Raw genomic sequence first — 16,261 nt, 5'->3', positions numbered from 1 at the left:
CCTAAGACACAGAAAAGTTTGGCAAAACCAAGACTATTCTAAAGGCAAAGCCTCTGAAATATTATTTACTAAAATACTGTTTACGAGACCATACATTCCTTGAAGGGAGGGTCTATATTTTATTCATCTCTGTTCTTAAGTTATATATTGGCACACTGTAGACCTGAGCTAAAATTCTTCACAAGTCAAGGAAGGTAGAGTTACCAATTTTTCATATTGAAATTATCAATGTATGCAAAGATATAGCTTTTCTAAAAGTTGGAAGCAGAATTTAACTATGATAAAAATCATAGACTTTTAGAGTTACGAAGGACATGAAATATTAATTTTATCTTTTGGCGGATATGAAATTGAGGCCCTGAAAGTACAATTTATTATTGGAAATAATGGTTCAAAAATGAATAAACATGACCAACTTGAATGACAGAAACATACTAGAAGCTAAAATAGATCACAGAACCGGATAAATATCAGCTTTGTACTCAAATTAGAAATTAAACTGAATAACACATTTTCTTACACTATAGAATATATTACTTTCTTACACTCAGAACACATTACTGACAAAACAAAATGTAAATGAAATACAAATCACTTTTTTAAAAAAGCAAAACAAGTAGATCCATTACTATATTAAAAAATACCCAGCTTGCAAAACTCTGATACACTCAAATAAATCCATAATTATACCTTAAAAAACTGATGCAATTTGGGAGACATAAAGGGAACATATTTCCCAAGTGTGTTTACAGGCCTAAAATTCTGAAGTAAGTTAGAATATGTCGTCTATTGATTTGGTATTAATAATCCCAAGAGTTCTGCAGAAGTATTGATGTTCTTGGAAATCCATGTCTCGCAATAAGTAATCTTAAATATAAAGTAAAGATTAGGAGCTTAAAGTATTTTCCGATTTTTACTGATTTTCATAATCATATGACTATATGAATACTTGCCAATCAGGAAAAAAATGTAAACAATACAACCAAAAGCACACACATTATTCAAATGAACAATCTCAACTTGCCCTTGCGGTTATGTTTCTTTGGTGGAGAACTGCTGAAAACAACCATTCCCAATTCCATTAAGGAAGCATGATTTTTGCATTATGAATTCTAAACTACCCTAGAACAAACTTACTTTATTAAGTAAAACAAAGCATAAAGGACCATTTTTAGCAAATTTATCAAATCAGCAGATAAGAAAAAAATGACTGAATCAAGAAAGGAAATTTATGAATAAGACAGCCAAATACGTGATCAAATAATACATGCAAGTAATTTTTGGCACCGTGTTGTACAGATTCAGGAACTAGGAAGGAGTTACATTCTTCCAGACCGCTATTTATTTATTGCTCTTATATGCTATGCACAAGAAACATGGGAAAATGTTTATATATCTGTAATCAAGTGTAACTATACCTCTTTGGTACTGCCTCTGGCCTCAACTGTCACCTCTTCCTTTCATTTTTCAAAATGGGTCTCCTCCTTCCACTCTTACCTGCTGTCCATACCGTAACAGTTTCAATACTCTGATTAAACTTAAGACAATGCTGAGGACTGTCTAGAAAAAAACCCAGAGAACCATATACACCGTGTAATACTAAACCAAATATTCTGGTGCTAAAAAGGAAACGTAGATGTGTAGCTTTTTATTTGTTTTTTCTGTGCTTCACAACTTTGTAGGTTACTTTTGAGTTGGAAAGATTTGAGTTGCCTAAAAATAACTGGACAAGTAGAACAATATTCTAAATGGGGTTTCTTTTGTTTTGTTTCATTTTTTTAATAGAAGTTCTTTTTTGAATAAATAGAATCAGGTTTTAGAAAAGTAACAATAGTAAAAGAAGTTAGAAGAATTAGAGCCCAGTCTTCAATGTTTTTATTGTCAGTACTTAATGGGATTAAGTAGAAAACTAGTGGATACAAGTAAACTGGTCTTTGAAACAGTGTGTATACACTGCTCTTGTAAATGAAAAGACGACATTCTGATTTACATTGTCAGTTTCTCACGGACATGGTTAGGATCCACACCCCTAAAGCCAGATAAATTCTGGTAAACCAATAAAAAGAAGTTTCAAAACTGATCAAAAAAACAAGCTGAGGACAAGATGCCTGACGGTAATAGGTATACCATTCAAGAGATCCTCATCAAAAGAAGTAAAAGGCAGTCAGAGATAACTGAGAGATGATAATTAACAAGAGAGAAAAGAACACTAAATGTTTAATAGTGGCAGAAGGGACATGGGCAAATTACAAGGTTTAAGAAATGTTACAAAGTTCTTACATAACAAGCCCATGAAAAATAAGTTTCTAATTATTTTGCCAACATAATAACCAAAATATTATTTCTAATATCAGCTGAGAATGGATAGTTTCCCAAACCTTCAACTTCCTTATATATGTGTTTTTGTTCTCCAAGTCATGTCTTCCCTTTTTCTCTAAAAAGCGACTCTTTCAAACAGGGCATGTGTGTTTGTTGCCTGATCTTAAGGGATCATTGTATTTCTAAGAGTAGTGGTGACCTAGAAAGGGCTATTTGGGCATGAAAAACTGGGGACCATTTGACGTATGTTCCAGTAACCTTCTAGATCTTAGGGTCCTATTCATACTAATAATAGGCACCATTTTGAAGATCCTCTATGTTTTGAGAACTATACCCAGTATGTACTTATCTTTTCCTATGTGTTTCATCATGATCAAATAGCCATCTTACAGTTAATGTCAAAAACTCAGAGAAGATAAGCAATCCACAGCTGGGAGGATAGCACAGAGGCAACTCAAATTCAGCTGGTCCAACCCTAAAGCCTATCCGTTACCCTCCATCACACGGCACTGCCTTTTCCACACTGCAAACACGAGTGACGGCAATGAACAGTAAACTCCAAAGAAGAGGTACACACTGCCCAGTATGTACTACTGCTGGCTCCGAGAATTTCTCAGAGCAGCAAGTTTTCCTAGACTTTGGCCACCTGTTAACTGAAAAAATCATGTCTCAATGATTGACAGCCCAGCAGCAATTCTGGCATCTTTATGCCAGCAAAACATCCTTGTAATCAAACTACTACTAAGAATAAAATGCATTTAAAAATGAATAAAAAGTTATAAATACACTAATTGGAATTTAACCAAAATTAAGTTCTAAGTTCTCTGGCAAAAATTTTCAAAAGCATTAGACATATCGAACTTTACAAAAAACCACACAATACACTAAAAGCAACATTCAAAAGAATTCAGTAACAACTATGCATTTAATCACCCTACAAACACAACTAGGAATCAGTTTAATTTTTAACATGCATTTTAATTAATAAGCCCCCTTTTTTTTTTACCTGTACTGTTTTTAACTGTTGGGTCTGTAACACAGAGGGCTGAGTTGTAGTATTAATCAGTTGACTTCCTGGGGTCAATGCTGAGACACCAATGACAGGTTTCACCTCTGGCCTCCCTCCAATGGTAACTACTTTAATTTGCTGCGGTGGTAACTTAGCATCTCCTGACTGGGCCTGAGTTGTAACTTTCTGAGCCTGGGGTAGTTGGCTATGGGGTAGTGCTAAAACAATTGGTGAACCAGACTTGCCCAAAGTTGTTAAAATTAACTTCTGTCCATCTGGTTTAAGGGTCTGATTGCCAAGTTTAAGATCAGATGTCTGTGATACTTTGTTTAAAATAATCTGATTGGCTGATATAGTCACAGGAGTCTGAGCACCAAGTTTTTGAAGGCCACTTGGAAAAGCTGGTTTCACTGTGGTATTAGAATCTGCTTTAGTAATTGTGGTATTCACTGCAACTTGGTTAGTGTGGTTACTGTACACTGTGATTGGTTCCGTGGAAATGGGCGTGGCTGTAGAGTCACCAGTAGAATTTATGTTGACAATTTCTTCCAGTTCTGTCTCCATGGGAATTGGGGATGAAACAATAACAGCCTCAATACTATCATCATCCACTAAAGTTATACCAGTGTCCATTATCTCCTCTGGAAGCAAACTATTCACCTCAGCTGGCACCACCTCCATGATCGTTCTCCTGCTAGAAAGTTGATCAGGTGCTGCAACAGAAGTGGAAAAATGAATGAATTATTAAGTTTCAAAACAAATTTAAGAGAAGAAAAAAATTATTCAAGAAAAATGCAAATGACAAAATAATTTTTTATTGATGTATAACTGAATGAAGGATATTCCTGATGCATATTTGGGTTAAAGCATTTTAACATCTCCTCAAGTTTCAAGAACCTGAAATATAAGTCACATGGGACACAAAAACTAGAAGCAAACATTTTCATTCGCCATCTCTCAACCCAAAAGTATACTGCATTCAGGCAACACTAAGTCACATAACTACAGGAAACTCCTTTCCAACGCCAGCTCATAAAACTTTCTAATCCTTGACATGACTGATCACCTTATTTCTTCCCCGTTATGTTTTCTTTTTTTCCTGTGGACAGACTTGAAAACTGCTGATGCACACAAGGAAATAAAGATTTAAATATAAACAGATATTGGAAAGTATCTTCAAATCTCCAGTGAGCTAGGTCCTAAAATGAGGGTACTACACCATTTATAAAAATCCATTAAACACTCAAATTAATGTTAAAGGAATTTCCAGAGTAAGCATTTGATCAGCAATTGCAGATCAAATGGCTTATTTGGCCCAAGTTTGATCAATTAGCTTCATACCAAAGAAATCTTTATTTGGAAAGAAGATTCTCAAATCCTCCTCAGCCATTTACAATGTCAAACAGGAAAACCATTTAAGAAGCGTACAGCCAGTCCCCATAAAGAAAAAAAAGTAATAATAATAAAGCAGATTATGAACAAATCAGAACTGCAATGCTTTCAGCCAAATGTCATGCAGAACTTCTAATAAAGGAGTCAGTATCATCTTCCCATAGTAAAGAGAGAACATTATGCTTATGACTGACTAAATAGCAGTAAGTTATTTGCCCAGAAAACAACAAAGATCCATAGGAATATAATCAGCAATTCTCTTTTCTTCCCTTTTTTAAAATGTAAAAATGCAATATCCATTCCAAGATTAAGAGTAAGATATGAGTAGCAAACTATAATTATTAGCATTGACAAATACTAATGCTGCCAAAATCGTCATTATTGAGTGCCTACTATCTACCAGTGATGGTTTAGTTTAATTTATCCTGACAGCAACTCTGAGATGGTATCATTATCACCCCCATTTTACAGAGGAGGAAACTTAGAAAGATTAAATAATTTGCCCAAGGTCACATAACTAGTACATGGCAGAGCCAGAATTCAAACTCAGCATACGTTTTACAACACCAAAGTTCATAATTTTAATCCCAATTATACTGCGTTAAATTGTTATCACTGGTATTTTAAAATGAAGAAAAAGTAAGTCTACTCCTTTACAGTCAATCCCCTACCCCAAAAGCCAACCCTACACAACCACTGATCTGCTCTATCACTATAGATTAGTTTTGCCTTTTTGCCCAGTCTAGAACTTCATATAAATGGAATCATATATTATGTACTCACGACATAAAGGTATATACAGTATGAGCTTTCTCCTTCAGCATGTTTTTTGAGATTTATCTCTATTCTTGCACTTAGTAGTAGTTCTATTCCTTTTTATTGCTGAGTAACAGTTCATTGTATGAGTCTACCACAATTTGTTTATCCATTCACCTGTGGATGGACACTTGAATTTATTTCTAGTTTGGGACTATTATGAACAGCAATGCTATGAATATTCAAGTTCAAGTTTTTTTATGGATGCATATTTTCATTTCTGTTGAATAAATACCTAGAAATGGACTTGTTGGGTCACAAGGTAAGTTTGTTTTTAACTTTGCACGAAACTGCCAAACTATTTCCCAACTTGGCTGTCCCATTTTGTACATCCACTGGCAATGCACGAGAGTTCCAGCTGCTCCATATCCTCACCAATCAGTGGTGGTGTCGGTCTTTTTAATTTTAGCCATTCTAGTGGGTGTGAAGTGATATCTCATTGTGGTTTTAAATTGCAATTTCCAGATGACTAATGATGTTGAGCATGTTTTCATAAGTGTATTGTCTATTTGTATATCTTCTTTTGAAAAGTGCCTGTTGAAGTCTTGTGCCATTTTTTTTAAATACTGGATTTTTTTGTCTTCTTATTGAATTGGATGAGTTCTTTATATAAACTGCAAAATCATTAGTCACAACACTTCAAGCTCAAAGGAATCACTAGGTTTGGGACCCCAAAGCAGTAGCACTTCTCTACGTGCAGCTCTTCCTGATCAGGAGAATCCCCTCTGGCCCTCACAGACATTCACAGTACAGGCCTGTAAAAACATTGACACCAATTGTATCTTCAGCAATGGAAGCCACAACAACAAAGGGCCCCACCCACAATGCCACACTGGCTTCCCTTCCCTACTGCAAACCTTGCGCAAGGCCCATCAGTTGAATCTGAACACTCCAACCCTTGTAGAACAACGCTGGATGATGACTCGGGTGCCAGTTTCCAAGAGAGTCATAAAGTTTGACTCCACCCTCCCCCTCAACTTCTCCCAGCATATTTAGACACATGGGTATGGCCTTTGGTCCCCTTTAAGGACACGGAGACCTCGGCCCAAGCCCCATTCATCTTTCTCCTTAAAGCACCTGAAGTCAAGGTGTAGGAGGAGGGAGAGGTCAGGCCTTGAGGAAGATAGTGGTCTGCCAGTGCATTTACTTTCAGTTTCAAGCACCCACACTTGCAGCTCAACTAAACAAACATCTAATGTTTTCAATCCACCCAAAGCTCTATATCCTCATTTCTGACACTACTTTCTCAGCTTTGAGGACTCCTTGACTCAGCAGCTACAGCCACACTGAATTTCAGCTGGGGACATGGAGTTGAGTGTACAACAACAAACGCGCCGTTCAGGCTACCTCTCGGCTCAGACCCTAAGTAGTCATTAAGAGGTACAACACTGGAGAACTCATCCCCTGCCATCCTGGCCCACCACTGGGGTAAGAGAATTTGCTACCAGATGCCAGAGAATCTTTTCATATCCCCTAACCCAGCCCTCAAGGCCTTCATTCTTCATCTTTCAGAAAGCCATGTCTCTGTCAGCACTCCATCCTCATGGTCAAAACAGTCAAGAACTGTGAGGGGTCTGAAAATTTAGACCCTTCTCGCAAGCTAACAAAGTAGCCTGTTACTGTTTCATGGCCACTGACAGATGACACAGCAGTCCTAGGCCAGAGTCACAGGACTTATTATTCACAGCACAACAAGGAATATGAGCTTCATGTGTGTATCAGTTTCCCCATTGCTCCCAAGTCCCACAGGGCAGACATAGAGAGGCCCAAGTAGATGCTGTGCAGGCAGTGGGTCTGCAGCACAACTGAGGATCCCTGAATCATTTATAATGGGCTGAGGCATACCTGCCCTTGGTCCAAAGAGAGAAGTTATCTTTATTTTACTGGACAATAAGTGAATCTGCACTTTTCTACAACAGGCGTCACTAACTCTCATCCAAGAGTGTATGCTTTACAAATAAGCTGGAAAAGATAGTTTAAAAGGGCTGTCACTGCCTCACTTGCAAGAGGTGCAGAAATGTAAAGGCCCACAGAGAAGTGCTTCCCGTTTATTTAGAGATAAATCTCTCTATTGATCTCAGCAACATTTTGTACTTCAAGTCTAAGTGTGTGAGTCTCACACATAGTTTGTTAAATTTATCCCTAAGTGTTTCATGTTTTTTGATGCATTGTAAATGGCCTTTTTTCCATTTTCCAGTTGTTGTTGCTAGCATATAGAAATACAAATGATTTTTTTATATTGTCCACGCACCCTACAGCCTAACTAAACTCACTTATTAATCCTCGTGTCTCTTCGATCTGGACTCCTCGGGGTTTTCTACAAGGACAATCCATGTGGTCTGAGAATAATGTCTGTGCTTCTTCCTCCCCATCTGCACATCTTTCATTTACTGTCCCCCACTTACTACACTGGCTAGGACCTCCAGTAAAAGGCTCAAATAAAAGTGGCGAGAGCAGACGTATTGGCCTTGTTGCCAATCTTACCTGTTAGCTGTACATTTTTTGTGAATTCCCTTTATCAGGCTGAGGAAGCTTACTTATATTTCCAGTTTGCAAGGTTGTTTTTTTAAAATCATAAACGGATGTTTAACTGTCATATGTTTTTTCCTTCTTTTTCTCCCCAAAGTGCCCCAGTACATAGTTGTGCATTCTAGTTGTAGGTCCTTCTGTTGTACTATGTGTAGTGTTCTGGGATGCCACCTCATCATGGCCTGATGAGCGGTGCCATGTCCGTGCCCAGGATCTGAACCGGCAAGACCCTGGGCCACCAAATCGGAGCGTGCAAACTTAACCACTTGGCCACGGGGCCAGCCTCTGCAACTTTTGAGATAATCAAATTGCTTTTCTCTTTTAGTCTGTAAATTATATTGACTGATTTTTTTAATCAGTCACACTGTATTATACTTTGTATATATTGCTGAATTCTATTTGCTAATATTTTGTTAAGCATTTTTTTTTTCTCCCCGAAGCCCCAGTCTAGTTGTATATCCTAGTTGTAGGTCATTCTAGTTCTTCTCTGTGAGATGCTGCCACAGCATGGCTTGATGAGCAGTGTGTAGGTCCACGCCCAGGATCCAAACCAGTGAACCCTGGACCACCAAAGCAGAGCACAGGAACTTAACCACTCAGCCACGGGGCCAGCCCTTTCTAAGCATTTTTATCTATACTCATAAGGGATACTGGTCTGTAGTTTTTTTTCTTGCAGTGGCTGTCTGGGGATAATCCTAGCCTAATAAAATAAGTTGGGACGTGTTATCTTCTCTTCAGTTTTCAGGAAAAGTCTGCATAGGATTCTTACTATTTCTTCCTGAAATGCTTGCTAGAACTCTCACCAGTGAACCCATCAAGCCATAAAGCGTTCTTGTGGGAAGGTTTTAACCACAAATTCAATTTCTTTAACAGACGTAGGGTTATTCAGGTTATCTCTTTCTTCCCGAGTGGAGTTTGAATTTGATAGTTTGTATCCTTCAAGGAATTTGTCTATTTCCTCTAAGTTGCCAAATTTACCAGCACAATGTTATACAGAATATTCTTTCATTTTAATGTCTGTAGAAATGTTGACTCTTCATTCCTCATTTTGGTAATTTCTGTCATTTCTCCTTTTTTTCCTGATCAGTCTGGATGGAGATTTATCAATTTTATTGATCTTTTCAAAGAACCATCTTGGCTTCATTGATTTTTTTTAATTGTTCATCCATTTTTTATTTAATTGACTATTATCTTTATCTCCTTCCTCTGCTTACTTTAGGTTTAATTTGTTCTCTTTCTAGAAGCTTAAGATGGAAGCACAGATCAGGGTTCAGCAATTATAACCCATAGACCAAATCAGGCCCATGGTCTGTTTGTGTATTGCTAACTAAGAATGGCTTTTACATTTTTAAACAGTTGGGGTGAAAAAATATATATATACATATGACAAATTTACATGGCCTGCAAAGCATAAAATATTTGCTATTTGGCCTTTTAAAGAAAAAGTTTGTCAATCCTTGGTTTAGATCATTGATTTTAAACCCTTCTTCTTTTCTAAAAATAAGCACTTAACATTATAACTGCCCCTCCAATGCTGCTTTAGCTGCAATCTACTAATTTCATTTTCTATTACTACTCACTTTAAATGTTTCCTAATATTCCTTGTGATTTCATCTTTGACACATGGAAAATAAAGAAGTGTGCTATTTAATTCCCAAATATTTAGGGACTTTCTATCCTATTATTTTGATTTCTAACTTACTCCTATTATTGTCAGAGAATGTAATACTCTGTACCATTTTCATCATTTGAAATTAGAGACTTGTTTCATGGCTCAGTATATGGTCGACCTTGGTGAACACTGCACGTGCCCCTGAAAAGAATGTGCATTCTGTAGTTGCTGAGGGTAGTGTTCTATAAATGTCAATTAGGTCAAGTTGGTTGATAGTGTTGTTCAGATCCTCTAAATTCTTACTTTTTCCTCTTCTATCAATTACAATACTGAGAAAGGCTGTTAAAATCCCCAAATACGATTGTGGATCTATTTCTCCTCTTCTGAGCATTTCTGCTTCATATATTTTGAAGCTCTATTATTAGGAAGAACATGTCTTTTATTTGTCCTATTAAAAGAGACTAGAGTTATAGGACTAGGAGTCTCCCTTTAAACTAGGAGTAAAGTTCAAACTTCTAACAAGAAAAGGTCTGATTGGTTTGGCCAGCCTCTATGTAGTCTGGGGCTGTGGAGAGGCCTGGAGCCAGCACACCTCATAAGCCACTGAGCAGACTACGATAACTGTTTTATGATTAGACCTCCATTACTGTCTCAATCAGGGTCACATGCAGGGCATGGTGGCCTATGCTAAAAGAAACTCTCAAAAGGAGCTTGTGGGCATGGTAGGAAAGGGTTTGGTCATCTAGTTACATGAATCATCACTCTAATTTTATCCCTTAGGAATGAAAGATATGTACTAGCACATGCAACCTCATCATCACTGTTTTGAGGACCACTTCAAGAAAAGAAAAGATCTTCGCAAGTCAACAGGACTTAGGTGGCTTAGCTCACCTCATCTGTACGAGGGGTTACCTGTCAAGGTGCGGCAGGAAAAGAATACAACACATTCCCCATGCTTCCAATATTTTCTGCTCATAAAACAAAGTTCTAAAGGCAAAGTATGATTCTGGAAGCCAACACATTGAGTTTCTTCCCCCTGCAGTTGAACACGGTTGAATGGTTTCAGTCTAAAGAGAGGTAAAGATTCACTCATTTCAGAAAAGCCTAATGATTTCTAAATTTGTCTCAATTGTATTACGTTTATAAGATCTTTCTAAAATAGAACCTCCACTCTCGTCTCTACTGCCTTAGGCATTCTATCACATTACCCTGGTATTATAATCCTAGCATCCATCACAATCAGAATTTGCTCATAGAGTCTGATTCTCTCTCCCCAACTTCATTAAAATGCAAGCTCCACGAGGATAGGGACTTGTCCGTCTTCATCACCACAGTATCCCTTATCCCCAGTGCCTAGAACAGAGCTGGCAAATCATAACCTCACAGTACAAACCCGAAGAACGAATAAATTATCATGGAGAAGGAGTGCCACCTAAAACTCCAGCATATTTACACTGGGCTCTGAAAGATAACTTTGGTTTGTCTATTTGAGTAGAACAGGTTTATATAATGCCCTGAGACTTCACAACACTTCAAATAAAACAACCAACTCACATCATCATAAGGCATACTAAACAAACTGAGAAACTCCTTTTCAAATAAGATTTTAAAAGATTTAGCTTTAATCAATATCCTCTGCAATTACATTCCATCTTAAAATCTATAAGTTTCTCTTAGTTTTTAACTAGCTTATGATTTTTGTAAGTCATTTAATTAACAAATACTTATGGCTTCCCACTTTGTGGAGGACTATGAGAACTTAACCAAAGACCTTGCCCTGACAGAGCTTAGAAATCAACAGAAGAATGGCACGATCACAGCTATACTTTGGGAGGATTAACTTCCTCTCAGTATTTTATTGGACTGGAGGCAAGGAGACCAGTTAGAAGGTTATTATAGTAATTAGTTCAAGATGGAGAAAACTGGAAGGTCTGATGTAAGATAGTGATGATTAACAGAAATAAATTAAATATAAAATTAAAAATAACGAGACAGAAATGACAAATGTTCTATGCTCTTACATTTTTTAAAGAGTTTCTTTCGGAATATTACCAGTGCTGAAACACTGTTTTCTTAGTTACAGGTGGAGGACAACTTGGGTGAACAACTTGCACATAACAATATGAAGTGGTGACCTATCACCTTATTACAGATGAGTGAGCAATTTGTAAGACGTTTAGAGAGAAATATCTGGGTGTTTAAGGACTATACTTTTGTACCTAGAGCTTACCACCAGCACTAACTGGCTAACTATACCATTTGGATGTTAGCTTCGATTTCTAAAATCAAACATCAACAAACTCAAAAACTAGGTACCAAACTACATTTCTCAAACTAAACTGAGAACAGTGGACTGTAAGCCATAAATCTTCTCTGGGGAAGATTTGAAAAGTCTGTATTTTCATTTCAATAATATATATAAAAAAGCATATTCTGGGTCATCTGGATAACCACCTCATATCCACAAAAAATGGTACCAGAATTAGGGTGGGCTAAAGAAAAAGGCACGGAAGGTTCTTATAAGGTAAATGATGTGTTTATGCCAAGTGAAAGCCAAACCATGTAACCTCTGACCGAAGGAGGAAAGTTCTGCAGCATTCAAACAGACAAGTGGTGCAGGAACTGCGTTATCACAGGATATACAATACACAGAAAACTGCCCACCTTGCCAAGGCATTCACTAGGCAAAGAAAGGTTTTCTTTCAGCAAAACATCACCCACCACCCTAGATTTGTTTTACTGATTTTATAGTTTTGTTTATATTTCATTTATAAATTTACTTTTGTTTTATACTTGCATAAAAGCAATAAGCATAAGGAATCTGTATTTATATACATCTAAAATAAAATGTTTTAATAAAGTAAAATAATTTAGGCCAATACTGGGGATACACAATATTTTTTTTTTGCCTTTAAAGGTGGGTGGTATATTATTCATGCTAAAGACTAACATGGTGGAAAAAACATGGGGATTCAAATCAGAAAAACATTTCCAAATCTTGGCTCTCCTAGTTGTTTAACATGTAACCCTAAGCAATAATCTCTCTCAGCCTCAGTTTACTTGCAGGGTTACTGTGATGACAGTTACACGGTATAGTGTAATGCAAATGAAAATCCTTTTCCTCTTTCTCTATCTAAATTAGCTTCTCCTGATTTCTCTCTTTTTTTTTTTATGGCATTCAATATTCTATCAAACAGCAGGGTCTAAGATCTGTCATCTTGGGCCGACCCAGTGGCGCAGCGGTTAAGTGCACACATTCTGCTTTAGTGGCCCGGGGTTTACCGGTTCGGATCTCGGGTACGGACATGGCACCGCTTGGCAAGCCATGCTGTGGTAGGCATCCCACATATAAAGTAGAGGAAGATGGGCATGGATGTTAGCTCAGGGCCAGTCTTCCTCAGCAAAAAGAGGAGGATTGGCAGCAGTTAGCTCAGGGCTAATCTTCCTCAAAAAAAAAAAAAAAAAATCTGTCATCTTTGCTGTCTCTCCATAGAACTATTAATCTGTCGTACATCATGCAGACTGCACCTTCACAATGTCTCCTTCCCACTGTAACCAAGAATTTCTAAATCTCCAAAGCGTAGAACTTACTATGGTATTTTTACCCCCATCTCCTCTAACCTACAATAGCCCTCTGCGATTAGAAGAAAAAGAAAGCCAATGAAAAAGGATTTTAACTTCCCCTTTATTTTAATTATTTTTTAAATTCTTAGCCTTACTACTAACTTAGCAGCTGGGTTGACATGGACCAAATAATTGCAACATAAAAGCTATGAGAAAAAAAGAAAAAGAAAATCTCTACTGGATAATACAAGAACATCAGACGAATGCTTTTAAAAAATTCATTAACTAAACCTTCTGAGTACCTCTCAGTTATTTCCCCTAAAATTTTTGGGGGTCTCTTATTCTTTTAGAGAGTGCAAAGCCAAATGTCCAAGCTACACACAGACACACACACACAATATTTCCTCTCTGAATAAAATACATAATGTATGATAATGTATAACATAGGATGACATCATCTCTTTGTAGGAAACTTGGATAAGAAAAATTACTGCTAATCATAAACATTACCAGTGGGCGTTTCGTAAATATTCACCTCTCTATTCACGCTCATTTACTCAGTGTCACCGACCCACCTTCCACTACAAAAGCTGGAAAAAAAAACAGAGGGCGCCCAATTGATGTATAAAAATTTGATTCACTTGTAACTTTTCAGTAACACTACTGTTGTGTGCAAGGAGACAGACTCCTTAGGGATCTACAGCACAATCTAAAACATACATGGATCTTAAACTATGGCTGTCATAAAGTCAATCAATCCAATTCTCCAGCTCTTTAAACAAAGGGCTAACAAGTCCAGTATTCAGAATAAAACAGAGGTCTCAATTCATCTGTACCAACTTAATGTACTCACATCAAGTGCATGCATAAAATCATCATAACTTCCTTCTTAACAATGAAGGTAAAACTTGTGAACCAAAATAGAGCTCCCAGAGCTGTATTTCATTTGGATTATAAAATCTCCGGCAAAATCTTCCGTAACTTTACTTCTGAATTCATGAAATGGATGAAGAGGGACACACGGATATGAAATATGACTGACAGCATCTCAATTGTTATTTGCCAAGTGGCAGGAGCAAAGGGGTCACTCTTTGGATGACAGAGCCAAAAAAGGAAAAGACAAAATTTTTAATTGTTACAAAACTGGTCCATATGGCTCAAAAAATGTGAGCATCCATACCCCAACAAGTTATAGACTATGATCTGACACAGAGCTTAAATGCAGAATAAAATGCCAACGCTCTGCCTCCCTAAAGAAACATACAACCCCATAAACTGCTGAACATCATCAAACCAACATCGCCACCGTGAATATTTTAAATATTAAATCAGGAAATCATGATAAGTGAGAGCGGTTCCTCTAGGCCTCAGCAGCAGCCTTAGGTAAAAGAGCAAACTCGAGCCCTCTTAACACTCAAAGAATAATGTTGATGTCATTACGAGGCTACTGATTCTTTGCACTCCGGACTCGTCATTCCTTGATCTACAACGCAATTCTTCCCCCACCCACCACCCCCCGAAATAAGGAGATCTCAAGACAAGAAGCCCTCGGGTACCCCCTTCTCCTCTACCTCCAGCGGCTGTCGCTTTCTCCTCCCTCTGGCTCCGAGGTGGGGGCTCCAGAAGGTCCCGGGCAATTCCGAGCCCGGGCGGTGCTTGTTTTGCCAGTGCACGGTAGCTCTGGCCAGCCGCTTCCTTTCCCAGTTTGCCCGAACTGGAGCGCTACAGGGGACCGGAGGGCCGAGGAGGGAGCCCGGGTGGCGACGCCGCCGCCGCCGCCGCCTCTGGTATGTCAGGGGCCGGGATTGTATTTCGAAAGATCCGCCATTTTCACCTCGTCATCACCATCACAGCTCAGCAGCTTCCCCGACAGCCCGAGCCCGGGCCGCCGCCGCCGCCGCCGCCGCCAGTAACCTCCCCCTTCCTCCTCCTCCCCTCCTCGGCCCTCCCCTCCCGAGAGGCGCACACCCACATATCCGGGGAAACCTCCCGCCGGCCCCGCCAACCTTCAAACACACAGCGAGGTGCACACGCACACACAGCCCACGCCGAGACCTTTCACCCCGCAACGAAAAATGGTGCTCCTGCGGGCCCGGCAGCCACGCGAAAGGAAGTCGCGCTACCTGCGGGGTCCCAGGTCCGGCATATTTTTGTTTTGAAGAGCACAAGACATGCGGAAGACGACATAAGGACAATAAACACCCCAAACTCTTTGATTTTCAGAAAAGCAACTTGAGAGAGATGATGGAATGCGTTTTATTCACTGTGTGCCTCTCACATACCAAAAACATGATCAAGCCCTTAATGTCAGGCACCAACCCTGACATTTTCCTCCACCACCAGCAGCACTATTTTGACAGAATGAGCTATTTCCATATGCACGTCTACCTCTCGGACACATTTGTAAATTACAGGCATTGATCCTCCCGTACATACCGTGGTCAAAACATCAAGGGGTTTTTTTTTAAGTTCTGAACTGTTTTCTTCTCCGCTTAGTGTTCATGGACAGAAATAATCAGATGAAATTGTGACTTCCAAATTGCTCGTCATTGATTTAAGATGTGAAAACACAACTAGGTTTAAAATGTATTGATCCTATTCATGAATGAACAATTTCTAAAATATAGAAAATATACCTAAGCTAAAATTCTCTGCCAAGTGTTTTTAGGATCTAAGTCCCCAAATTAAAAAAAAAAATCTGCCGCTGATATATTTGTTCAATAAACAGTTTGCTTTAGAACAAGAAGACCCCTGAGTTATCCACAACTCCCACCAGCTCCTCATGCAGTTTAATAAATAACTAAAAGAGAACATAGGTGTTTTTTGACCATCAAAGAAACAGCAAGAAAACATAAACCGCAAGGCTTTTGAGAAGACTAGGATTTTTAAAAAACTAAACTGGCTACCTTTGTCAATTTCAGAAAGATTTGATAATCACCCATTCAAAAGCTGAATTCTATACCTATCATTCAACTACAGCATAAGCTCTAAAAGACCCATCCGAAAGGAGCAAATTGAAC

At 38.4% G+C, this 16,261-nt stretch overlaps 1 protein-coding gene across 15 annotated transcripts in view; it reads right to left on the bottom strand.

The window, feature by feature from the left end:
- Positions 1–16,261, bottom strand: part of LIN54 (lin-54 DREAM MuvB core complex component) — a 64,889-nt gene that overhangs the window by 47,547 nt on the left and 1,081 nt on the right. For 4 of the 15 annotated variants that reach the window (XM_070614530.1, XM_070614527.1, XM_008525784.2 and 1 more), the window contains exon 2: positions 3,326–4,041. In XM_070614530.1, coding sequence (XP_070470631.1) covers positions 3,326–4,009 — 684 coding nt within the window. In that variant the 5' untranslated portion in view covers positions 4,010–4,041. Of the gene's footprint in view, positions 1–3,325; positions 4,042–14,812; positions 15,309–16,261 lie in introns of those variants that run through there. The other 11 variants (XM_070614536.1, XM_070614533.1, XM_008525786.2 and 8 more) reach the window with 7 other exon arrangements.

This window comes from Equus przewalskii, chromosome 3, assembly GCF_037783145.1.
Source record: "Equus przewalskii isolate Varuska chromosome 3, EquPr2, whole genome shotgun sequence".
NCBI lineage: Eukaryota > Metazoa > Chordata > Mammalia > Perissodactyla > Equidae > Equus > Equus przewalskii.
Note: the sequence above shows the minus strand (reverse complement) of the source record. Positions and strands in the feature narration are given on the sequence as shown.